Below are 26,456 nucleotides of genomic sequence, written 5' to 3'. Positions count from 1 at the left end.
CCAAAAGATCAAATATTTAAAAATAAAAGTTAAAGCCATAATGCCTGGATGGTTCAGTTGGTTTTTTATAATCTGGGGATGAAGAAGGCCCTTCCAAGCATGTTACAGAATTTAGAAATCTTTTTTTTTTTTTTAAGATTTTATTTATTTATTTGACAGAGAGAGAGACAGCGAGAGCAGGAACACAAGCAGGGCGAGTGGGAGAGGGAGAAGCAGGCCTCCAGCTGAACAGGGAGCCCGATGTGGGACTCGATCCCAGGACCCTGGGATCATGACCTGAGCCGAAGGCAGACGCTTAACGACTGAGCCACCCAGGCGCCCAGAATTTAGAAATCTTAAGTGAAAACAGACTGATAGATGGGACTAAGTAAAAATAAATGTTTCCTAAATAGCAAAAGACCTAAGACACTTAAGAGACAAATCTCAGACTTGGTAAACAAATTTGCAACATATAGGTCATTAGATTACTATCCTTAAAAACTTGTATTTACGGGCACCTGGGTGGCTCAGTTGGTCAAGCGACTGCCTTCGGCTCAGGTCATGATCCTGGAGTCCCTGGATCGAGTCCCGCATCGGGCTCCCTGCTCAGCGGGGAGTCTGCTTCTCCCTCTGACCCTCCCCCCTCTCATGTGCTCTCTCTCTCTCATTCTCTCTCTGTCAAATAATAAATAAAATCTTTAAAAAAAAAAAAACAAAAAACTTGTATTTACTTAACTTCCCACTTTTAAGTCAGTAACAGTAAAACAATACCTCAATACAAAAATAAGCTAAGGGCATACCTAAATGTCAATGATCATATGAAAAGATGCTTGATTTTAATAAAAAAAAAAATTTACACTTTTTAGAAAAAGAAACCATTTCATGTACTAGATTGATAAAGATTAATAAGTTTGATAATGCTCACTTCATCTAAAACTAATGATGTAATGTATGGGGATTAACATAAGAATAAAAAAATAATAAAAAAAATAAGTTTGATAATGCTGAGTTGGTAAAAATGTGGCATAATGGGTACATTTACAAAATATTTACTTGGCAGCTACTATATGTTAAGTACTAATGTTAAGCACTTATGCATATTCATTGCAAGGGACACTGTCCCCTGCACTCAGCAGCTAACACATTGTTGGTGGGAGAGATATTGGACAGTCTTTCTGGAGGGCAGTTGGACAATGTAACTAGAGAGGAGGTAATGGGTCTGTCTGTTAGAGGACATCATTTTAAATAAGCACTTTAAAAACAATTATACACATTTTAAAGGCTCTTTCCACTTCAACAAATGTCCTTTCAGCAGCTCTCCATTGCCTAAGTGGCAAGCTGATCCCTGGCCTCTGCATCAACATCACAATTAATTCCTAATAATGGGAATACCCTCTGAGCAGCAATTCCTCTGCTGGATATATATCCTAATAAGCCAAGCAGATAAGAACAATTATACATGTCCTAGAATTGCAACATTATAAAGGCAAAAACCTAAAAACAATTTAAATGCATAAACATCTTTTGGTACATGTACATGATGGAATATTATACAGTCCCTGAAGCAGAATTACAAGTATGTATTTGCCATGGAAAAATGTTCCCATTATAAGAGGCTATGATTAGTATGACTCCATTTACCTAAAAACTACATACTCATAAGTTCTATAAGCATAAAAAGTATGGCAAGATAAACAAATGTATGAGAGGTTATCTCTGGTGAGTAGTATGGTGAAATGTTTTACTTGTTTTATACTTTTTCATTACTTGAAAAAACATCTTATGAACATGCAAGTGCTTGTTTTATAATTTAGAAAGCTATTGCCATTCTGGAGGGAAAAGAGAGGAAGGGAGGAAGGGAAAGAATCAGTCACAGCTGTTGAAACAAGATAAAAATCTATAAATGACCCTACAACAAAAACTAATGATGTAATAATGTATGGTGATTAACATAACATAATAAAAATTTAAAAAATCTATAAATTAGGTATCTGTGTTTTATAATTAGTAAAAATGAAATCTGCTTTGAAAGTAGTTAAAGGGGCTCCATTGGGATTTCAATAATTATAACATCCAGAAATAAAAGCCATGCATTTTAGACATTGTTTACTTTCATCAAATCAACTAGGTTCAACAGCAGAAACAGAACTTTTTTGACTTAAAAGGACATATTTAAATTGGTTATAAACATCCAGTATCCCAACATTTCTGTCAGGTTAAGAGAAGTAAACCAACCCAAGTCTAAAGACTTTTTCCTAAGTATCTGGCCTTAATTCATAGCTCCTTGGCAACAGGGGCTTGACACTGTCCAGAAGCCAATTCCTGGCAGTTGGTGTATTTATTAAAAACAAAAATTTAAAGACCTGCCTGGATTTGGGTTTTGGCAATTCCCCGCATTAACTAAATGAGATCAATCACCTAGGGAAGTGGCTCGGAAAAAGAGCTAAAAACTTAGCCAAATCTTGGCAAAGGCACACAATTTTGGCTCAAAATTTTATTTCAGTTTTCTGAGTAATTAGAATCTTTCTGTTTTCTATTAGAATTGCCTAGACACCAAAGATTTCTTTCACTCATAATTCTTATAAGGGGTTCTAGTTCAGTTAGTCACCTTCAGTATGTCCAATTAAAATGAAAAATTCAGTGAAATAACTGTGGTTTGTCTACATAATGCCAGTGTAAGTTATTTTTTCACAGTACTGACTTTCTGGGAAAAAAAAAATTTTTTTTGGCCTGATTTAGTTTTTGGAAAAACCTTCACCCAAGCCTGTATCACATCCTCCTAGAAGAACCAAATTAATAACTTACTCTAGGAAAGAGTATGCCTATTTTACCGGTTTATAAATACCTCAAATCAGAAATAGTGGTATATCCCATATACACCCAGGGTCCAAGTTCAAAGGAAAAGCTACCCTTCAGCCCTAAATAGTTAGAAAATGACCTAGTTTGTGGTGGTGGAGGTGTCTGTCAAAGTCATACAACTCTAGGCTAATGGGATTAGGCTTTATTATATGCAAATTATACCTTAATAAAAAAATGGGAAAAAGTGACCTAGGCAATTTCATACTTACAAGAGACTAATTATAGATTATATAATCATTTTGCTTTCTTCCCTCAGATATTTACTTGCCTTATTCCCCAGCTTCCTTCTAGTCTGTGGCTTGGTCATCACATCAGAGATGACTGATTATTCTATATAAGACTTCCTAATTTACTATGATTTTTCACCAGAATACTCAATCTCTATGTGATATATTGCCTATTAATATTTATCTGCTTAGGTGATTATTATCTGTCCAAAGCCCATCCACTCCCAGAATTTAAGTTCCATCAGGACAGGGGCTTCATTGTCTCATCCATTGCTGCATCTCCAGCACCTAGCACACCCCGCCTGAGACATAGCAAAGTTCAACAAATACTGTTGCATGAAAATGAATACATGAATGAATACATGAGTGTCTGGATGGAAGCATTCGATACAAATTTGTCAGACACATGAGACGCGAGTATATTGTGAAAACTAAGTCTCCTTCTATCTCCAACCACCACCTAACCATTCCCTTCCCTAGTGATGGCTACTAGTGCCAGGTTGTCTAGAACCTTCCAGAAAGATTCTAACATATACAAACACATATGCATAAACGTTCCTTTTTCCTTCACATATAGTTGAATACTATATCAGTTTCCATGTTGCTTTTTCCCACTTAATAATACTGTATCTATCTTAGACGTCTTTCCATACTTGTATATGTAGTTTTGCCTCAGTATTTACTTTGTAAACCACAAAGTATAACTTTTTATGGATCTACATGTTTATCAATCCCTTAGTAATGGAAAAGCTTTTAATATTACAAACATTAATAGCTTTTAATATTACAAGCATTATTAATAATAAAATCTATTACTACAAATAATACTGCAATGACTATTCATGTCTTTACACATACTGATTGTACCAAATGACTGCACCAATTCACCCTCCATACAGAAATGTATAAAAATGTCCATTTTCACATATCCTTACCATCTCAGTGTGTTAATCGAACTTTGTCAACTTTTAGGTTAAAAACAGTTTCTCATTTTATTTTGGTTTTAATTTATTATAATAAATAAGGCTGAGATGTTTTGTTTAAAAGTCATCTAAATTTTCCTTCCTGAAAATTGTGCCCACCTTTCATTTGCTGTTGATTTTTTTTATTGGTAGACCCTCTTTAAATATTGAAAAAATAAGTATATTCTTTGTTATGCTGATGCAAATATTTTTCCCAATTTGACATTAGCCTTTTGCTTTTATATATGATTCTCTTTGCACATTTTTAAAGAATGTAGTTTCTTGGGGTTTTTTTAGAGAGGGAGAGTGGGGGGAGGGGGAGGGCAGAGGGAGAGAGAAAATCCTAAGCAGGCTCCACACCCAGCACAGAGCCCAACTTGGGGTTCAATCCCACAACTCTGAGATTCTAACTGGAACCGAAATCAAGAGTTAGATACTTAACCAACTTAGCCACTCAGGCACCCCAAGAATGTAGTCAATTTTATAGTGATTCTTTTCTTTTGTGACTTTTGTGTCATACACAAGGTCTGTAAATATGTTTAAAAATAAAAATGAAGGTCAGAGTAACTGCTAAGTTTATTCATACCCCTCCTTGGAGGTGCACATTATATACAGACATGCTACATTTTACTTATCTTACAGGTTTGGTAATTCCATTTGGCTATGATGTTCTTCAAAATTAGCTATCATTAGTTATATACTAAGATTATATTAAACATCCCCCATGTTTTCTTATAATACCTTAATGCCTTCGTTTTAAATTTTACATCCTTGACCCATATGGAATTTATTTGATGTGAGAAATAAAAGATCCATTTTTTCCCCTCAGATGGCTACCTAAAAAAAAAATATTTTATTTATTTATTTTTTAAAAAGATTTTATTTATTTATTTATTTGAGAGAGAGAGAGAGAAACAGCATGAGAGGGGATAGGGTCAGAGGGAGAAGCAGGCCCCCCGCAGAGCAGGGAGCCCGATGTGGGACTCGATCCCAGGACTCCGGGATCATGACCTGAGCCGAAGGCAGTCGCTTAACCAACTGAGCCACCCAGGCGCCCCAATATTTTATTTATTTATTTGAAAAAGAGAGAGCACACGGGGGAGGGGCAGAGGGAAGAGGGACAAGCAGACTCCTGACGTGGGGCTCCATCCCAGGACCCTGAGATCATGACGTGAGCTGAAGGCAGTCGCTTAACTGACTGAGCCACCCAGGCAACTCTGCCTCAGATGGCTATTTTTAATGAATAATCTACTTCCCCTTCTCCATGCTGCTATGAAATGCTACCTTGATCATTTACTTATTTGGGTCAATTTACTGACTTTCTATTCTGCTCCACAGATCTGCCTATTTATGTGACAGTATCACATGCTTTTATTTCATTGGTGATTAATGTTTCCACCAGAGAATAAGCTGAGTCAGAACAGGAGTGTCAAGCATTTCTTTCCTTTTAACTATTAAAAGGATTATTGCCCTTTTAACTATTTGTTAATAAGTGTTGTAAAGGACTATCAATTGGTTTCAAATAAAGTACTAATGAGGTCAAGTCACGGGTCAATTCTAGAAAAGGTCAATTCATTTTGCAAAGAAAAAAGATTCCACACCTTAAGACTATTTCTAATTTCAGCCAGCCATCTAGAAAGCAATGTAGGTCACTGAAGAGTGGACTAGAGAGAAACAGTATGGATGGCTTAGAGGATTATTTATCACCTTTATTTGACAAATAACTCAGGCCCAATAGTTCAATGCACTATTTTCATAAGTAAAACACATTAATAACGCATAATTAATTTGAAAAGGCAGCATATCCAACTGGAAATGCCAAACCTGCAAGATAAATAAAATAGAACATATCTACATAACCATAACTACATCGCTACAAATGGGAGGTGTGAGAAACAGAAGATAAAAGTTCCTACTATCGAGCACCTGGGTGGCTCAGTTGGTTAAGGGTCTGCCTTCGGCTCAGGTCATGACCCCAGGGTCCTGGGATTGAGCCCTGAGTCTGGCTCCTGCTCAGAGGGGAGTCTGCTTCTCCCTCTCCCACTGCCCCTCTGCACCCACCCCCCGTGTGTGCTCTCTGTCCCGCTCACTCTCTCAAATAAATAAATAAAATCTTTAAAAAAAAGTTCCTAATATCTCCATAGTTTAATGGTTAAAGCGGCCTCTAGAACTACCCCCTCCATATCTGGTTCTACAATGGAATTCAAGCAGTCTATAGTACACAGATAAGGACAGAAGATCTGAAATGCACGTACCCACATATCATAGGCATGGAAGAAAAGCCTAGCTGTTTTTGCAGCTGTCAGAACACAGGACTTCTAGGATTTCCCCAAATGGACCACCTAACCAGCATCTTTCCATGAACCAAAGAAAGGCTTTCCATGAACCAAACCAAGAACCTTGAAATGGCCATAACAAGAAACAGGCTCTTAGCCCTAAAGGCATACTCTTTTTTTTTTCCCTAAGGGCATACTCTTAAATGGGTCACTAAATCTTTCTGTCAGTCTTTCCTACATACTTTCCCTAGAGGATTAAATCTGTTCTCTTGGCTTTGATAAGCATTTTTACATGGAGGACACCTTTTAAAACAATTAGCTAGCTCCCTGTTTCCCTGGTATTTAAAACCATAAATGCCCTGGATTCTTCCCTTTGAAAGGAGGAAAAAAACTTCTTTCTTCATCTTCCTGTATGCCAGAATTTAAACAGTGCCTTTTCATTTTTTAAATGAACTCCTTAATTCAAGCTCTGGCGTCTGGAATATTATAGTTGTTTTCACTTAGTTCATCAAACCTCAAAACTAAAAGATCTTAGAAATCATTCAGTCCCTTCTCACTAGGTTTTCTTTATAGGACCTTTTCCTTTCAATATTTTTAAAATGTCTGTCCAAAAATATGTCTCACCTACAGGTTTGATTCTATTGCTCTTTCTATTGGCTTCTTTATCTTTAGTTAAAACATGTCATTTTGTCCTTTTGCTATTATCTTGCTTAGTAAAGGAAACCTTTAAATCTTAACTTTCTCATTTCTCTTCTACCTGCTTAATTAGAATTTCCCATTTTTTGGACAATGTATCTTCTGATTAATACTTGGATTATTTTACCATATGGCCTCAGACAACGTGGCTCTTCCAATCCTTCATAGCAATTCTTCCCAAATGTGCCTGGTCCTAAGATGTAAAGGGGGCGGGGGGTGGGGTGGGGAAGGAGTGTCCCTCTTATTCAAAATGCACATTCCTGGGCTCCACTCAACATCCACAGACTCAAAAACTAGGTGGGAATGCCTATTTTTAACAAGTGCCTCAGATGATTCTTATGATCAGTCAAGACTGGGAAAGACTGCTTCAAGGTCCCTTTTTCTCTTTGTTCCAGTTAAGGAAGTAATGGAGTATAAGTAGATGCCATTACACTTATCTCTTTCCACATTTTTAAAAAAGAATAATGGGCTGAGTGACCCTTATTTCTTGTCTCTTGTTTTTACATGCTATTATCTTTTCAGTGTTGAGCCTACATTCAACCCCTACTTTCAGCACCATCACCACAGCCGATACACCCACCAGATGGCACACAGACACCATGTTCTTTCCTAGGAAGAGAGTGAGCGGAAGGGAGCACATTTTATCTCGTGCCAACAGCCGCTGAATGGCTAGAGTAGATCAAGGCAGCTGGGCGCAACCACAAGGATCAGAATTTATGAGTATCAGAATACCCAAGTGCACTTATTTGGAAATCATCCTCATGAAGAAGCCCACAACCCCTCTAAGATGGTAACCTGCCCCAGAATGTGTTAACAAATAAATCATTTAAAATTTATAGTGAAGGGGCGCCTGGGTGTCTCAGTTGGTTAAGTGTCTGCCTTCGGTTCAGGTCATGATCCCAGGGTCCTGGGATCAAGCCCTGCATCGGGCTCCCTGCTCAGCCAGGAGCCTGCTTCTCCCTCTCCCTTTGCTGCTCCCCCTGCCTGTGCTCTCTCATGTGTGCACGCTCTCTCTCTCTCAAATAAATAAATAAAATCTTTAAAAAAAAATTTACAGTCAGGAGAGATATTTTTCTAATATTTATAAAAGATGGCAATGACTGCAGATAGACCTACAATTTAAAAATTGCATTCTTAAAATAAATTTAAAACTTTAGGACACTTAAACTCAGAAAGACCAAAGACCACCCATGAATTATAGTTTCAAAGCAGTTCTTTTCCCTAGCAAATTAGAAAACGGGATCATTGAATTCCATAATACCATACTCAAAATTGCAATGATGAATATTCTTTTTCAACAATATGTTCCATTTGAGAGCTATTATTGAAGCTACATCTAAATCATATTTTAAAGAGCAAGAAATCTTAAAGTTAGACATCAATATCAACAAAAATCTTTTAATTAAAATCTTACCCATTAAAAGATTTTTCAAAAAAAAAAGATTCTGCGAACTCTTACACTTAAGTTCCCTGGGTCTACTTGACACACCGTAAGTGGTCAATTAGCAGTCTCTTCATTTTTCTGTCAGAGAAATTGCCAAGACAGTGACAAACTTTGTACCATAAGTGATCAAAGTGCCAAAAACCAAGCCTCCTACTGATGGTCTCCAGCTTTAGAGTCAAGATCCAAAGGTTCATTTACAAATTGGTTGCTTCAAACTTGGTAGAAAGTAATGCTGTTATTTATTACACGATAGGTTTCTGGATCCTTTCGCAAGAGTTAACTCATACTACAGTTAAAGCACAATATTCATACTATTTTTATCTGCTCCTAAACAACAATGTAAAAGGTTTTCTTTTCAGAAAAATACAGGCATCAGGCAAATCTTCCCTCTGACCTCCACCTCAGAAATGAAGAGATTTTTAGGTTGCTGTTGTTTCTAGTCGCACACATATATATAAGGCAGAGAGAATGTCTACATTAGTCACTCTCTGGGTATTCTAACTTGGAAAACAATGAATAGGTAAGGCTCAGATTCCCACAGACCTCAGTTTTGTGCTAAAGCGTTCATGTATACAAGGCGAGAACTATAGGTACCCCGCTCTGAAAATCTTTCAGTATATTACTCTTAATTTGAAGGGTTAACACTCTCAAAGATTTCTGTATTGTTGTTGCTGATGCTATTAAATAACCCTGTCATGTCTACATTTATAATCGTGACACACATTTTTGATAACTACAATCTAGGATTTTGTCATAGTTATATATCACATGTGGGGCCATCGACTTTTTTTAGGGCTATTTCTATATATACTTTGATCAAAATTGTAAAAAATTTTACTTTAGTCAGACCTATAGTTTGTAAATCCATTTTCTTTGGAGGGAATAGGGGAGAAGGAGAGAGAGAATCTTAAGCAGGCTCTATGCCCGATGCAGGGCTCCATCTCACAACCCTGAGATCATGACCTGAGCCAAAAGCAAGAGTCAGATGTTTAACTGACTGAGCCACCCAGGCGCCCCTATAAATCCATTTTAAACTCCATGTAAGTTATTTTACTTATCTTACCTATTCCTTAAAAAAGCAAAATGTATGAAGATCAATTTTAGAATCTTATTGTAATCTTAATTAAAACAATGATCTGAAAAGCTTCAAAATCTCTAAATTCTGTCATTATGTGAAGCAAAGAGAATTTTCAGGGAAGCCCACAGATCCCAGTTAAGAGCAACAGAAATTTTTAATAATCTACTTGAATGTTGGTATCTTTTTCTGTCTTCTCTTTAGACCAATTAAACATTCAGAAAACCATTTAATATTTGCTCCTTACACAAATTTTGAACTATGGTTTACAGAATTTTTTTTGGCTGTTATCTATTCTTACTAATTTTACAGTGCAGGGTATGGCGAATTTTTACTATGTGCCTTATATGTAAAAGATCTGGTGCTCAGCACTGGTTTTTCAAGAGCGAACTTTAAAGAAATGCATAAAGCTATAATGTGTATAAATGCACACTATACAACAGCATAGAACTTCTCTTTGTTACTTGTAAAATGAAAGGTTTTTACTCGTTATGAATTCTACAAATTCAAAAACTATTTTTTAAAAAATTTTGACTGCTTTCATTACATGTGTATTGTTTCCAAGCTCTTCCTTTGCTACTTTTTTCAGCAAATAAACATTCTTCTCTGTCCATTAGCAGCCAATCCAAGCTTACTCTTTCTTTTTAGAGGTTCATTTCAATTAAACTCAAAATATTTCTCTCACATTTCTTATTCAAAGATCTTTTTGGAATAAGTCTTATGCTTCTCACTGAAGATAAAAGGATCTCTCACATTATATGCAAATAATGTTTCATAATGAAATTTCATTTTGAGGCTTAGTACCTATTGTGCAATTACAAACTTTTGCAACCTAAGTATTTTTTATATATTTTATAATGGCTAGGCTTTTTTCCAAATATTCTGTAGGATGTAATGATCATTTTTTCCATAATTTACATGCACGAAAATTAACTTTCTCACATTTCCATTAATTACACATTAATTTTTTAAGATTAAAAAAAGCCTCTCCAAAAGGTATGTTATCTACTGATTCTCAAAATCTAAGTATAAAGGAAAAAATTTTAAATGACTAAGTTTTATTTATTCCCTGATTAAGTCAGATTTATGACCTCCCCTCCCCATTCCAGCTACTGTGAATTTTGAATAAACCAACCTCAATTGTAACAGAAGAAACATCTGTTGCTTTTTTCTTCATCAGGGCTTTCCTAACTGAAAGAAAGGCTCTCTGCCTGACCTCCTCTCTCACTCCCCCTCCCCACCCACACTAAGTTCCGTAAAACTCTTTTTTTAAGTAAATGTATTATTTAAAATGTTACTGTATCTACTTAAAATGTCATAATTTATCTAGAAACATTCACTTCCTTATTAAGATTCAAAGAATGAGTAAATGTTATATACATCAAAAAACACGAGATAGGTACTCTTGTAGAATATTAATTGTAACTGAAAGACAGACTTTCGAGAGTATACTTGAAGTGATCAACTCAATCAAGTTGTCACACAGTCCGGGCCCACTTAGTATTATTTAGGGTTAAGCTTTTCTTCATAGGTTCCAGATTCATATAGGATCTTGCATGCTATATTTTCTTTGCCAATCCAACACTAACATAATGGCAGTCACTACCCCAAGAGGCAGACACCAAATGGTGCCACCCACACTCTCACACTGTGCCTCATAATAAACCATAAAGCAGTGGAATGCACCGGCCCCTTTATGAGCAAACAATGCCTGAGCTTCATTAGAATACAGCTGACATTTTCAAAGCACAAATACTTTTAAGAAAAATGTACTAGGAAAAAAAGGAATGAAACAGCTATAAAAGCTGAAATATTTTTTTAACTGTCAGGTTTATTTCAAAGATCCTGAGGAAGCATATTTTGCTGTTGACAATTTAAAAGTTTTCATAAATAAAAAAAAATGTACAGTTAAGGGCAAAGCTTATTTTATTAACTACTGGAAAGAAATGAAAGTAAAAACTACCATTTGAATTGCATTCACAAGTAGTAACTATGAAGTACCTTCAAAATTATTCATTTCCTCAACTGCTTTCCTAGTTCTTGAATAAGGAAAACTGAGCTCTAGACTTATTTTCACATTTTAATGGATTTATATAAGTAACTGAGTGATAAACTAAGCTTACTCTACCCCTCCCCCCCTGCCCAACCCAACCCCCATACCCTGTAGTTTTCCTGTCTGCAACAAGCAAGGACGTCTTGAATTCAGCGTGCTCTTGGCTATTTATCAACTTAATATTGCTGCTGCTGGAAGAATATGAAATAAACGTGGTAAAAACTCACCCAGCAGTAAGAAACAAAATGATCTCTCTTACCTGGTCTAAAGAAGCATGCCTCTCACTGCAGTACCAACAACACTCTACAGTCTTTGTTACCATTCAGTGGAAACTTGAGACTGTGTCAGACATAAGCAATCGAGCTCAGAAAAGCTCAATTTAAAATACTTCTCAATAAAACTAAAAAGATGCTCAAGAAAACCGTTTAGGTAACTAGCTTTCAAAAGACAAATGAATACTGTCTAATGCAACAAAGGTCATTCAAAAGAAACTGGAAGTGTAAGTCTTAAGGACACAAAGAGGCTTTTTAATGTGTAGAATCTTACTTTCTTATTAAATTAAAGGTTGTTTTAAAAATAGGCTTAAAATAAAAGCGGTAAAATGATAAAAAGGCTAACTCCAAGCTAAGACTTTTCTAAATATCACTTGAATTTTAACTAGCTAAAAAATAAGATTAAACTTACTCATGAAATCTGCATAATTCGAATTGTACATGTCAGGGTATTTGCTGGCTCCAAAGCAGTCACAAAGCAGGAGACCTTAATGCATCTTGAAAGCAGAGCAAAAGCACCGTAAGTTTCAAGGGGGGGGGGGGGGAAAGGAAAAGGAAAAGAAAAAAATAATAATAAAAAGGAGGAGAAACTCTTGAAAAACTGGCCGGGGTTTTTCAACCTGTAATAACTGTCTAGCTCCTCTGGGAGGAAAAAAAAGAGTCCTGGTCCTGCCCCCTGAGATAGGAGGCTATGTTTCAATGCCAAAATGAATGACAGGCCCATTTCTGATATCAACAAAGAGCAGCTTAGTTGGGCTCGATTTTTTTTCACTTTCCCACACGGTTAGAAGTTCTAAATTTTTCAGGTTAGTATCTTTTTATCTAGGGTTAAGCACCTTTCTCCATTTTCTCAAGAGAACCTCATTATGTTGTCCTAGTTTTTTAAATCATTAATTAAAAATACATACCTAATCATCTTAGTTTTTCCTAGGCAAGAAGCTAAACAAAAGATGACCTCTGAAGTTCCTTTCCAAATCTATCTTTTGTAATATCAGATCACCATATGACTAATTATTAATATTAATAAGCTTTTCCTGCATCCTGATATGTGGGTACAAGGAGAAACTAAAAGTAGGTAACAAACATAAAAATAAGTAACTGAGATAAAATTTTCAACTAGCTAGATGTAAAAATAATTTACTAAAGTACATGTGTATGATTATACAAATTCAAAACAATAAACACTTCGATCAATGACTTGTATTTACTGAATGCCTATTATGAGCCAAGCACTATTTGGGGCTCTGAGGATATAGCAGTGAACACAAAAGACAAAAGCCAAACAAAAATCCTTGTCTTCAGTGAGCTTATTTGTTTATATTTCAGTTCCCTGAACGTAAAACTCTCCTAGATGGACTAAGATATCTCTTTCCTTTTTTGATTAGTTACCACCTAATCTGAAATAGTTCCCTCTGAAAGTATGTCTTGACAAAGCTTCAGGAGGGAAAAGATTTTGTACTTTCTTCAGTGTTGTATCCTCAGTGCCTATTAGACATTCAGATAGGTATATGTGAGTGAAATAGATCAAAGAGAGCTTTTTCTTAGTCAAACTTTTCTTTGCAAACAGACTATGTACCACCTATTACTTACATGCATAAGGGTGTTAACTTGCGCTACAATTATATAATAGCTTAAAATTGAAAAAACAACCTATATGGCCCTGTATCTTTTCAGATTCTAAAATCTGTTTTCACTATGAGATGTGAGGTCACTATATTTGGTTAAAATTCCATACATTGGGGAGCCTGGGTGGCTCCCTTGTTAAGTGTCTGCCTTCGGCTCAGATCATGATCCCAGGGTCCTGGGATCGAGCCCTGCGTCAGACTCCCTGCTCGGAGGGAAGCCTGCTTCTCCCTCCCACTCCCCCTGCTTGTGTTCCCTCTCTCGCTGTCTGTCAAATAAATAAATAAATAAAATCTTTAAAAAAAATAAAATAAAATTCCATACACTAAGTTTTTGTGGACTATCAGATTTCAGAGGAGTTTGAATAAAAAAAGAATTTTAGAAATTACATGGCATCCCATCAGTTTTGTATATGTGGAAATAACTTTAAATTCCCCTGCTTCTCATCATTCTTGGTCGCCCTACCACAAATCACACACAGAAAATAAGTGCACACCTCTAACCTGTCACATCAGTCAGAAGTGCTTGCACATGTCACCCAAGGCCAGAATATTCAGGGGCTAGATAGATATGGTCACACCTATTCCAGTATAGTCTTTTTTTTTTTTTTTTTTTTGACACAGAGAGAGAGAGCACAGGAACACAAGCAGGGGGAGTGGCAAAGGGAGAAGCAGGCTCCCCACTGAGCCGGGAGCCTGACTTGGGGCTTGATGCCAGCATCCTGGGATCATGACCTGAGCTAAAGGCAGTCGCTTAACCGATTGAGCCACCCAAGGCGCCCCTCTAGTACAGTCTTAAAACAAAAGGAAATTAAACTTGTCAGTACTCAGATACATTCATCATACTTATAAATAGCAGAGTATCACTCCTTCCCCCTGTCCCACCACCAGAGCTGGACAATGATTAGAAGTTCAAATATACACTATCTGGAATATACACACATTCAATATGTGTTCTAACAAAAAATCTAACAGCAACCCAAGGTCAGGAAGACATGTGATGACTGAGGTCAAGAAATGGGTAAGATAAGGTGGGGCCAAAGCAAGATTTCATCAGGAATGGTTCCTACAGGAGCGATTTTTCTTCTCCCTAACCATCATTCATTCTTTCTTCAACAAATACTTATGGAGCATTTCTAATGTATCAGGCACTGAGCTAGGGAGCCAACTGACCTGCTCCCTACTGTCTACCCCATAGATCTGACCTTAAGCCTACCCCTATTCTTCCATGTTTCCTTCTCCATGTTTGCCTTCCTTGCCTGTGCCCCTTCTCCATTTCCAAATTCTTCACTCACTAGCTTCTGTGTTCCTTTACAACTGTATTACACACTTTGGGGGACTTATGAGACTTTTTACTAGCATAACAAAATATATCTTGTGTATGTGCTCTCAAACAATTTCTCCTTAATCTTACTTAGAAAATCCACTTAACTATCCTATTATTTACAACTACTGGTTATCTAGAAAACAGCAAGGGGGACTAGGCATTCATTCCCTCAGGTTTATCAGCTAATTTATTCAGACTGGAGTTTGCTATGCTTATTGGTAACGTGACCAAGTATTAACCACATTTTATAGGTACCTTTCTGATTCTATAGGCAGAAGTGGTATTATGATAGCACAATCATAGTTGTTATTTGCCCATTCCTGTTAAAGTATCTGCCAGATCCATGTTGTGAGGGAATGGAAATTACCTATGCTAGTTTCCCAAACTTACTCACATTTTGAAATAAAATGTCTAATCACCCTGATGAGAACTACATCTAAAGCAAAGAGTTCCTGCTACCACTTGCATGGGTAAGTGATAGTTTCTTAAATATATCATGCAGTAAAAGTAACTTCACTTGCTCCTCTTCTTCTTCCCACCTTTAAATACAGACATTTTTCGGGCGCCTGGGTGGCTCAGTTGGTTAAGCGACTGCCTTCAGCTCAGGTCATGATCCTGGAGTCCCGGGATCGAGTCCCGCATCGGGCTCCCTGCTCGGCGGGGAGTCTGCTTCTCCCTCTGACCTTCCTCCCTCTCATGTGCTCTCTCTCTCTCTCACTCTCTCAAATAAATGAATAAATAAAATCTTAAAAAAAAAATAAATACAGACATTTTTCAAGGATCTATCCTTGATGCTCATTTATTCAAGATTTATATTCCCTCTTTGAAGGGTATTATCTATTTCTATGGCTTTATCACCACTATATAGATGACTATGAAAATTTATACTTCTAGCCCTAGTCTTCTCTGTTCTTCTCTGCTCTAAACTCTTATTTACAATTGCCCACTGGACATCTCTGTCTCTACGTCCCACAATCTCAAGTCAATTTCTGCAGTACTGAGCTCAGTGTCTACCTTCCCAAACCAGCTCATCCTTCTATGTTCCCCATTCTCATTAAAGGCAAAAAAAAAAAAGAAAGTGATTTTCTATTCTTATTTCTTCCTCACCATTCAAATGCCCACATTGTTCCCAGTTTTTTTTCCCCTAAAACACACAACATTTCCCTAGTTCAGAAACAAAAGAAATAAGAAATACAACTTCTGATGACCTCCTGATTACCCTATCAAAAATAGTGGTAGCCTTAAGCCACACATGGCTATTTAAATTCAAATTGATTAAAGTTAAATGAAACTAAAAATTTGATTTTCCAGTTGCACTAGACACATGTTAAGTCCTCAACAGCCACATATGGCTAACGGCTTGCAGATACAAAATATTTCCATCATCACAGAAAGTTCTATTAAACATCTCTGGTCTGGGGTGCCTGGGTGGCTCAGTCAGTTAAGCATCTGCCTTCGGCTCAGGTCATGATCCCAGGATCCTGGGATGAAGTCCCACATCAGGCTCCCTGCTCAGCGGGAAGCCTGCTTCTCCCTCTCCCTCTGCCCCTCCCCCCTGCTCTCTTCGTCTCTCTCAAATAAATCTTTTTTTAAAAATATGGTCTCTAGTCTAGACAGTAACAGCAAACTACTTAAAAACAGTAGTCTATATTCTCCTCAATTTGGCCCCTTACCCTCTACCTTAAAAGGTATCGAACCTTATTTTCTCCCTAAAACTCAACCACAACAAAAATCCAAACAACCTGATTTATAAATGGGCAAAGGACTTGAATAGACATTTCTCCAAAGAAAATATACAAATGGCCAATATGCACATGAAAGGATTTCAACATCACTAATCTTTAGGGAAATGCAAATTAAAACTATAATGAGATCACCTCATAACCATTAGGATGACTAATATCAAAACAACAGAAAGTAAGTGTTGATGAGAATGTGGAGAAACTGTAATCTTTGTGCACTGTTGATGCAATGTAAAACGGTACAGCTACTATGGAAATCAGAATGTTGACTCCTCAAAAAATTAAAAATACAATTACCATATGATTCTGCTGGGTCAGCTCCACTTCTAGGTATATAACCAAAAGAATTGAAAGCAGGGTCTTATAGGGATATTTATACTTCCACGTTCATAGCAGCATTATGGCAACAGCTAAAACACAGAAGCAACCCCTGTGTCTACTGATGGTAAATGATAAGCAAAATATAATAAATACATGCAATGGAATATTATTCAACCTTAAAAAGGAAGAAAATTCTGAGACATGCTACAATACAGATGAACCTTAAGGACAGTATGCTACATCACAAGAGACACTGTATGATTCTACTTATATGACTACTTAGAGTAGTCAAAATCATAGAGACATAAAGTAGAATGGTAGTTGTCAGGGGCTGGGGGAGGGGAAAATGGGAGATATTATTTAATGGATACAGAGTTCCAGTTTTACAAGATGAAAAATGATGGAGATGGATGGTATGATGGTTGCACAGCACTATGAATGTATTCTGTATCACTGAATGTATATTTAAAAATGACCAGGATGATATTTTATGTTATGTATATTTTACCATAATAAAAAAAATTGAAAAAACAAAACAAAAACTGATGTAGGAGTGAGAACAGAGGGTATGTGGGAAATCTGTACCTTCCACTTAATTTTACTATGAACTTAAAACTCTGCTGACAAAATAAAGTCTACTTTTTAAAAAAGCACATATAACAGCCTTATCCAAAATGTCTTCTCTTCTTTACCTCCTTAGTCCACCCACTCCTCCGCATCCATTATAGTTCCACCTCTATTACAAGAGCTCCTCTTACTTCCTGAATCTAACTTAACCTCCTACCTGTATATTCTTACATAAAATACATTAAAATATCAAGACCAGTACAGCTAAGATCAATGTGTAGCTGCAAAATTAAGTTAGTTCATTCAATCTACACATATTTACTGTTTACAACATGCCAACCTTAAGTAGGGGACCTAAAAATACACGGGAGAAGAAAAATTATAATCCCTCGCCTCAGGAAGTTACAGTCTAATGGAGGAAATGCTATAAACAAGCAAACAAATACAAAAACACCAACTATGTCCATTGCTAGGGAAGAAACTACTGGCATCAAAGAGCTGGCAAGGGGTATTCCATGTGAACCCTTTACACAAGGTGCTCTAGGAAGATCTCTCTGAAGCCAGTGATATTTAAGCCGCAACCTGGAAGATGAGGTGTCAGCAAGGTAAAAGCAGGAAGAACATTTCAGGCAACACAGAAATGTGAAAAGGCTCACATAACACCCATAACCTTAAAAGTAAAGCAAATAAATGGAAACTGAGGAAGTCAAATAAAATATACATGAGGAAATGGCTTTAGGGAAAAAAAATAATTTACTAATTTTTGTTATTTACATAAAATAGTAGAAGGAACCCATTTCTTATTTTCTCATTTGAGGCTACAGCAAAGAACATGGGGAATGAATCAGGATCGTGGATGCCATTCTGAGCAGAAGTCTAAAAAGGAACACCAGGATTATCAGACCTCAACAAATATTCTCTGAACACAATCATGAATGCACAATATTCCACTGTACACGTCATATTTTATTTCCCTATAAGTGGATATTTACAGTCTTCATATTTTGCCATTATAAATAACTATGTAAAAATTATATAGTAAACACTTCTACACTCAAATCTTATTTTTCTTTTTTTTTTTTTAAGATTTTATTGATTTATTTACTTGAGAGAGAGAGAGAGAGCAGGGGGAGGAGCAGAAGGAGAGGGACAAGCAGACTCTGCCCTGAGTGCAGAACCCCATGTAAGGCTCAATCCCATGACTTTGAGATCATGACCTGAGCCAAAATCAAGAGTCAAAATCAACTGATTAAGCCACCCAGGTGCCCCTCTCTTATTCTTTTCTAATGACAAACTCCAAGAAGGGTTTTGGTAGGTGAAAGAGTATCAATTGCTTTAAAGAGTTTGATGTGTATTACCAATCTGCTTCCCAGAGGACTTATACTGATTCACACTTCAAAGGGAAGTAGATTTAAAGAATAAGAGGTAGATAAGAAGAATAAATAAAAGTATACAGGAGGAAATGAAAATTATCCACAATTCAAATACCCAGAAATGATTATAATGAATATTTTACATACATATATCAAGTCTTTTTCTATGCCACATATTTTTCCTTTTCCAAAAAAAGCAGGGGGAGGGATCATGCTGTACATGCTGGTTTAACTTTTTGAACTTAATAAATTTAGTTTATAACACCTACACAATACCATCATATATCAGTGTCACAAAACTCAGTTATTTATCACACTGCTTCCAAACGGTCATTCTCATCAACAATGCCGTGAACATTCTTTGCTAAAATCTTCCCACAGGTCTTCCTTTAATCAGGATAAATCCACAGAAGAGAAAATGCTGAGTCAGAGTTTGTGTATTTTAAAGATTTTTGATAGCACTGAGCAAATTATCCTCCAGAGAGGTTGTATCATTCTGAGTTCCCAGACTGGCCCCTACCAACCCCAAATTAGGTATTAACAACAACAACAACAACACAACAAAATCTTTGCTCTATTGATTGGCAAACATTGGCTTTTGCTATTTAAATTTGCATTTTGATACATATTTGTATTTTTATTATCCATTTGCATTTCTTTTGTGAATTTCCCATGCTACATTTTTTCTTGTAATGCCAATATTTAATTTACTTATTTGTATTACATTTAGTTATGTTTATTATGTGAAGTTTCTCAGATCTGCCTTGTTTTTGATGACCTGGACAGTTTTGAGAAATAGGGTCTGGCATTCTGCAGAATGCCACTCATTATGGGTTTGTCTGATTTTTTTCTCAGAGTTAGGAATTATTGGGAGGAAGATCTCATCACATCATATCAAGGGTACCAGCTATCAACATGACTTATGACTGATAAAGTTACCTTGAGGATCAATTGGCCAGGGCTATTTTTTCAGGCTTTTCTACTGTAAAGTTACTCTCCCACCTCTAGGCTGTGTTTCCATAAGCTACAATTTGGAAGCACCACAGAGTGCAGCCCACACTCATGGTGGGGTTGGAGGGTTTACGCTCTACCTCCTTGAGGGAGAAGTGTCTAAATTGGTGCCTAAATAAATTACTTGGAATTCTGTATGGAAACTTGTCTCTTCTCCCTCATTTATTCAATAACTATTTATATGAGTATGTGCTCATGTATTTTCATTTTATAGTTAAAGTTAAAATCCAACATTACATTATTTATTCTGTTGCTCAAAAGGCTCCAGTTTTGGCCACTGGGATCTTTTGCAGGTTGGCTCCTGTGTTGGTTTGGCATAATCCACCTTTTTTTTTTTTTTAATACTTCCTTACTTTCTGGTATTATAAAATACTCTGGCTTCATCTTGTATATTTCCTGCCCCAAACCTACATTAGCTGTTTTTCTAAGGAGTCTTGGATCTTTTTATTGGAGAACAGTATTAGAAACCAAGATCTGGGTGGTGGGTGACACTATTGGTTTTTACAAACTCTAATAAGATTTGATTGAAATGGCATTATGTAATTTTTATTTGATTTGAAAAGAACTGTCAACTTTTTTTTTTTTAAAGATTTTATTTATTTTTTGACAGAGAGAGACACAGCGAGAGAGGGAACACAAGCAAGGGGAGTGGGAGAGGGAGAAGCAGGCTCCCCGCCGAGCAGGGACCCTGATGCAGGGCTCGATCCCAGGACCCTGGGATCATGACCTGAGCCGAAGGCAGACACTTAACGACTGAGCCACCCAGGCGCCCAGAACTGTCAACTTTGAAATACTTATTTTTCTCTTTCAGGAATACAGAATTACTTTCATATATTGAGTTATCCTTTATGTTTCTTAGTACATAGTAAAATAATTGCTTTTTCTGTATATATCACAGCAACAATAATAATTTAAATATCAGTTGATATTTCCTCCATCTGCTAATACAAATCTTCCAGACCTTACAGAGTCTCCAACAGCCTACAGGGATTTCCGTGATCCTTAGCCTTGGCTGCACATTACAATCAACTGGGACACTTCTATCCAAGTCACACTTCAAACCAACTCCATCTGAATCACTGAGGGTGAGACCAAGGCTTAAGTATTCTGTAAAGGTATCAGGTGATTCCAGTGCGTATCTAAGCTAAGAAACACCACTCTAGTCTTCTACTTGGCTTCATTAGAAGCTCATTCCCAGTTAAGTACTGCTGAGTAATGCTGCCTCCCCTAGGAACAGATCACCTCCCCCTTCCTCTGCAGAAACACTGGCAGTCCATGAGATGCCAAAGCTCCAAGTTTTGCCTTTTCTGAAAAATACTTTGCTCCCTTACTATGTTATATTACCCTATAAGAGATACGCATAAGAGGCAGCACTGCTAGTGACCTTAATGAGAAATTATTATTAAATTAAATCTTAAAAGATAATTGTTTTGTTGTTTTCATAAAAACTTACACCTACCCTATTCTCATAGGATTCACACATGATTCAAATAGGTCTGGCCATAAGACAAACCCTACTACCATCATGCAATATTAAGAATCATTTCCCCTTTCTTTTTTTTTTTTTTAAGATTTTATTTATTTATTTGACAGAGAGAGACACAGCGAGAGAGGGAACACAAGCAGGGGGAGTGGGAGAGGGAGAAGCAGGCTCCCCGCAGAGCAGGGAGCCCGATGCGGGACTCGATCCCAGGACCCTGGGATCATGACCTGAGCTGAAGGCAGTCGCTTAACCAACTGAGCCACCCAGGCGCCCTCATTTCCCCTTTCTAAAGACCAAGATTTTTCTTAAAGGTTCAGCCTCTTTCTTCCCCTGAGATACAATGAACATAATCATAGCAACATTAGAACTCAAACCCTGCTCAACTCCTGACTGACTCGATCCCATGGACAAATGGCCTAACAAAAGAAATGCGCCTATTTCCAGGTATAAATACTATTTACTTCAATCTCTACTGTTCTTGTATACAAAATGTGTGGCATTAAAATTATAACACACATACAAAAGAGGGTAAAAAAAACCTACTGCAAGAGCTAAAGTAATCAATAGAAATAGACTGATATATGACCCAGATTTTGGAACTATCAGACAGGGACTTTAAAAACTATTTCAACTTTTTCATTATTAGACTGGAGGAAAATTTCTTCCTATCTTTAATCACTTTATTTTTTTTTTAAGATTTTATTTATTTATTTGACAGAGAGAGACACAGTGAGAGAATGAACACAAGCAGGGGGAGTGCGAGAGGGAGAAGCAGGCTCCCCATGGAGCAGGGAGCCCGATGCAGGGCTCAGTCCCAAGACCCTGTGATCATGACCTGAGCCGAAGGCAGACGCTTAACGACTGAGCCATCCAGGCACCCCAGTCTTTAATCACTTTAAAAGATAACTAAGAATCTAAACCAAAACACTTACAATATATTATAGGGTTTATAATTATGTAAAAATAAAATGTATGCTAACAGTGCATAAAAGATAAGAGAGCAGAAAAGGAAGTACGTATGTATGGTATAACATTCCTTGAAAGTAGACTGTGATAACTTAAAGATATACTCTGCAAACTCTAGAACATTAAATATAAAAGACTTAAAAAGAGGTATAATAAATCAGCATAATTCCACATAAGATGGAATCACAAGAAAAATATCGAATTTATCCAAAATAAATCAAGAAAAAGTAAGAAAAGGAATAGAGAACAGATGGGACATGTAGAAAAAAAAAAAACATAGCAATATGGCAGATTCAAATCCAACATCTCAATAATTACATTAATTGTAAATTATCTAGAGACCCTGATTAAAATTCAGAGATTCCTAGAACAAGGACTGTTACCAGGGATAAACACAGGTATTACATAATGATAAAAGAAAACATCACAAAATAACAAAACAACACAATAACAATCCTAACTGTGCATGTACCCAACAAAAGAGTTTCAAATATGTAAGAAAAAGTGACAACTCAAAGGAGAAATGGAAAAGGCACTATTATAATTGGAGACCAACATTCCTTTCTCAGTAATCAACAGAACAAGTAGACACATAGACATAGAAAATCTGAACACTAGCAATCAACTTGACATCATTATTTATAGAACACTCCATTCAACATCAGCAAAATCCACAGTCTTTTCAGTGCACTTGGAACATTAACTAAGATAGGCCATAGGACAGATCTTGAAACAAACTGTAAAGCAATTTAAATAACCTCCAAAGGATGGTCTCTGATCACAGTGGAATTAAACTAGAAATCAGTAACAGAAAGATTTCTGGAAAATTCCCAAATATTAAACAACACATTTCCAAATTCACTGAAAGCTACAAACTACCAGAGCTCACTCAAGAAAAAAACAGACAACCTGAATAGCCCTATACCTATTACAGAAATTGAATTCCCAGTTTCTACCCTCCTCACAAAGAAAACTCCAGGCCCAAATGTCTTCAATAGCAATTTCTACTGAATATTTATGGAATAATTAATCTAACATTATAAAAATTCTTCCAGAAAGTAGAAGAATAGAAAACATTTTCTAAGTCATTTGATAAGGCTGGCACTAACCTGATACAAAATCAAACAAAGAAATCACAAGATAATTCCAAACCAATATCCCGCTTGAACACAGTCGCAAAAAACCTGTTAATTAACTAGCCTTAAAAAAGAATGAATTTTTTTTTTCTTTTTAAAGATTTCATTTATTTATTTGACAGAGAGAGACACAGCGAGAGAGGGAACACAAGCAGGGGGAGTGGGAGAGGGAGAAGCAGGCTCCCTGCAGAGCAGGGAGCCCGATGCGGGACTCAATCCCAGGACCCCGGGATCATGACCTGAGCTGAAGGCAGTTGCTTAACCAACTGAGCCACCCAGGCGCCCAAAAAAGAATGAAATTCTGATACATGCTACGATATGGGTAAATCTTGAAAATATTATGCTAAGTGCAATAGGCCTGACAAAAGGATCAATAATGTATGTCTCCACTTACATAAGGAAGGTACCTAGAATAATCAAATTCATAAAGACAAAGAATGAGAACAATGGTTACCAGCAGATAGAGAAGAGGGAATATGGAATTATTATTTAATGGGTACAGAGTTTCTGTTTGGGATGAAGAAAAAATTGGGAGATGGATAGTGGTGACGGCTGCACAACAATATGAATGTACTCAAAGCCATCAAATTACACACTTGAAAATGGCTAAGATAGTGAATTTTATGTTATGTATATGTTATATACACCATATATATATATGCACCATAAAAAAGATCTTTAACAAAACGTTAGCAAACTTGATACAGCAATAGATAAAAAAGGTATTACATTGTGAGCAAATGGTATCTATCCAAAGAACGCTGGCTGGCACAGATAATCCAAAAGAATCTATAAAAAAGCTAGCAAAAGTAATAAATTTTAGTAAACTAATGATTTAGCAAGGTTGCAGGGCTCAAAATATACAACATACAACAAAATCAAGAAAGAGTAAACCTGACTTTAAAAAACAAAGCAACAGAAAACCAAATAAATAATAGTGGTGCCAGTGGACCTTCTTACCTTGTTCCTGTTTTGTTTTGTTTTTTTTAAAGATTTTATTTATTTATTTTACAGAGAGAGAGAGAGCAGAAGCAGGGGGAGCAGCAGAAAGGGAGAAGCAGGCTCTCTGCTGAGCAGGGAACCTGACGTGGGGCTCAATCCCAAGACCCTGGGATCACGACCTGAGCCAAAGGCAGACGCTTAACCGACTGAGCCACCCAAGGCGCCCCTCTTGTTCCTGTTTTAAATGGGAATGTGTGTTTCTAATGTAAATGTTTTAAACATGATACTGGCTAATAACTTAAAGATGGACTTTTAGAAAATATTATTTCAAAGTATCTTTTAATTCCTACTTCATAGAAAGATTTTAAAAAAGTGACCAAGTTTTTAAAAATGTAGCCCATAAAGTATTTCAGACAAAAATATGGTTCCTCTTGATCTACCTATATAAATGTATTATTGGTAATTTCTTATTATTAAATCAAGCATCTTTACTTTCTTGAAACAAATTCTACATGGTTCATGGTACACAGTTCTCTTATTATAATGTCAATTTTATTTGCTAATACTTTGGTTTTTGCTTTTATAGTTGTGTGATTGGTTTGTAACTTTCTGTACTGTTAAATTTTATTATATGAGTTAAATTAGTTTTGTTTCATGTACTGAAAGCCTTTGGTATTATACTCTGCATGTTTTACTGCCTGAATTATCCATTCATAGAAATAGGAAAAAAGCTTGCCCATAAGACTATGAAGAGAAAAGTCTTCCCCCCCCCCAAAGATTTACTTATTTGAGAGAGAGAGAGAGAGCATGAGGGAGCGGGAGGCGCAGAGGAAGAGGAACAAGCAGACTCCTCGCTGAGCCCGATGCAGGGCTCTATGCCAGAACCCTGAGATAGTGACCTGAGCCGAAGCTGTATGCTCAGCTGACTGAGCCACCTATGTACCCCGAGAAAAGTCTTTTTCAAAGTAATTTTTGGGGACAATATTTCCATTTCTTTCAACATATCAGACTTCAAGTTTTCTACTTTTAAAAATAATCAATTTGGGGGGCACCTGCCTGGCTCAGTCAATACAGCATGTGATTCTTGATCTGGGGATTGTGAGTTCATACTCCACATTGGGAGTACAGCTTACCTAAAAAAAAATAATAAATAAAACAGACTTAAAAAAAAAGATTAACATAATCAATTTGGTAATTTATATCTCCCCTGCAAATAGTATCTTTCATCAGTATTTTCAAATTCCTTAACATAATTGCTCTATGTAATCTGATAATTTTTTAAAAATTCTATATACAAATTCATCTAATGTTCCAACATTTTGCTAAATGATGTCCTAGAGTTTGTTTATTATGGCCAATCTACCTGGACTTTTCAGTTTTACCACTTTTCTACCTTCTGATTTTTGTTTTTATTTTTATATATTCCTCCTCTTGCTAACCTTTGCCTAACTTTGGGAGGTGAATTCACTGTTTCATTCCATTTTATTTTTAATTTTTTAAGGTTTATTTATTTATTTTTAGTAATCTCTACATCCAATGTGAGGCTCAAACTTAAGATCCCAAGATCAAGAGTTGCATGTTCTTCGGACTGAGCCAGGCATGTACCCCTCATTCCATTTTAAAATTACAAAAGCACATATACAACTTTGGCTGCATCCCACATATATGTATATGTGTGTATATAGATAAAATTATAATTTCTTATTATTTTTAATAGTTGCTGCAGTTTAGGTTTCTGCTTGGATTTAATAGTTGTTTGGGAAGAGAACTGCCAGATGGACTTCATTCATTAATTTCAAATTTTATTGCATTGTGGCCAGATACAATGGTCTATCAAATTTCTGCTTCATAGACTACATTGTTATTTTTGTTTCTTAGTATGGTGACCATCTTTAAATGTTCCATGAATGCTTGAGGAGAAGGGTTATTCTCTTTTTGTAATGTACCCAGTGTCAGAGTTGAATTAATGTGAGGAGGGTATTCATTCAGCGGGGTGGCAGAGATGGGAACTTGGTTATATATGGGAGATTAATCACATAAGTAAACACATAGAGGATAATGGGAGCCAGGACTTCTAGGAGACTGTTTAGCTTTGTAAGCAACTACCAAACCGTCTTCCAAAG

General features: G+C 36.5%; 1 protein-coding gene across 11 annotated transcripts in view; it reads right to left on the bottom strand.

Moving 5' to 3' along the window:
- Positions 1-26,456, bottom strand: part of TFDP2 (transcription factor Dp-2) — a 179,770-nt gene that overhangs the window by 57,639 nt on the left and 95,675 nt on the right. The window contains exon 1 of one of the 11 annotated variants that reach the window (XM_054504377.2): positions 12,256-12,276. The exons of 9 other annotated variants lie outside the window; for them this stretch is intronic. In XM_054504377.2, the coding sequence (XP_054360352.1) occupies positions 12,256-12,259 (4 nt within the window). In that variant the 5' untranslated portion in view covers positions 12,260-12,276. Of the gene's footprint in view, positions 1-11,830; positions 12,058-12,255; positions 12,277-26,456 lie in introns of those variants that run through there. One more of the 11 variants, XM_045903640.3, reaches the window with a different exon arrangement.

Source organism: Mirounga angustirostris, unplaced genomic scaffold (assembly GCF_029215605.1).
Source record: "Mirounga angustirostris isolate CCGP_5_RB_7025 unplaced genomic scaffold, mMirAng1.0.hap1 SCAF_1, whole genome shotgun sequence".
NCBI classification, from domain to species: Eukaryota; Metazoa; Chordata; class Mammalia; order Carnivora; family Phocidae; genus Mirounga; species Mirounga angustirostris.
The sequence above is the reverse complement of the archived record's forward strand: the minus strand, read 5'-3'. Positions and strand labels throughout refer to the sequence as shown.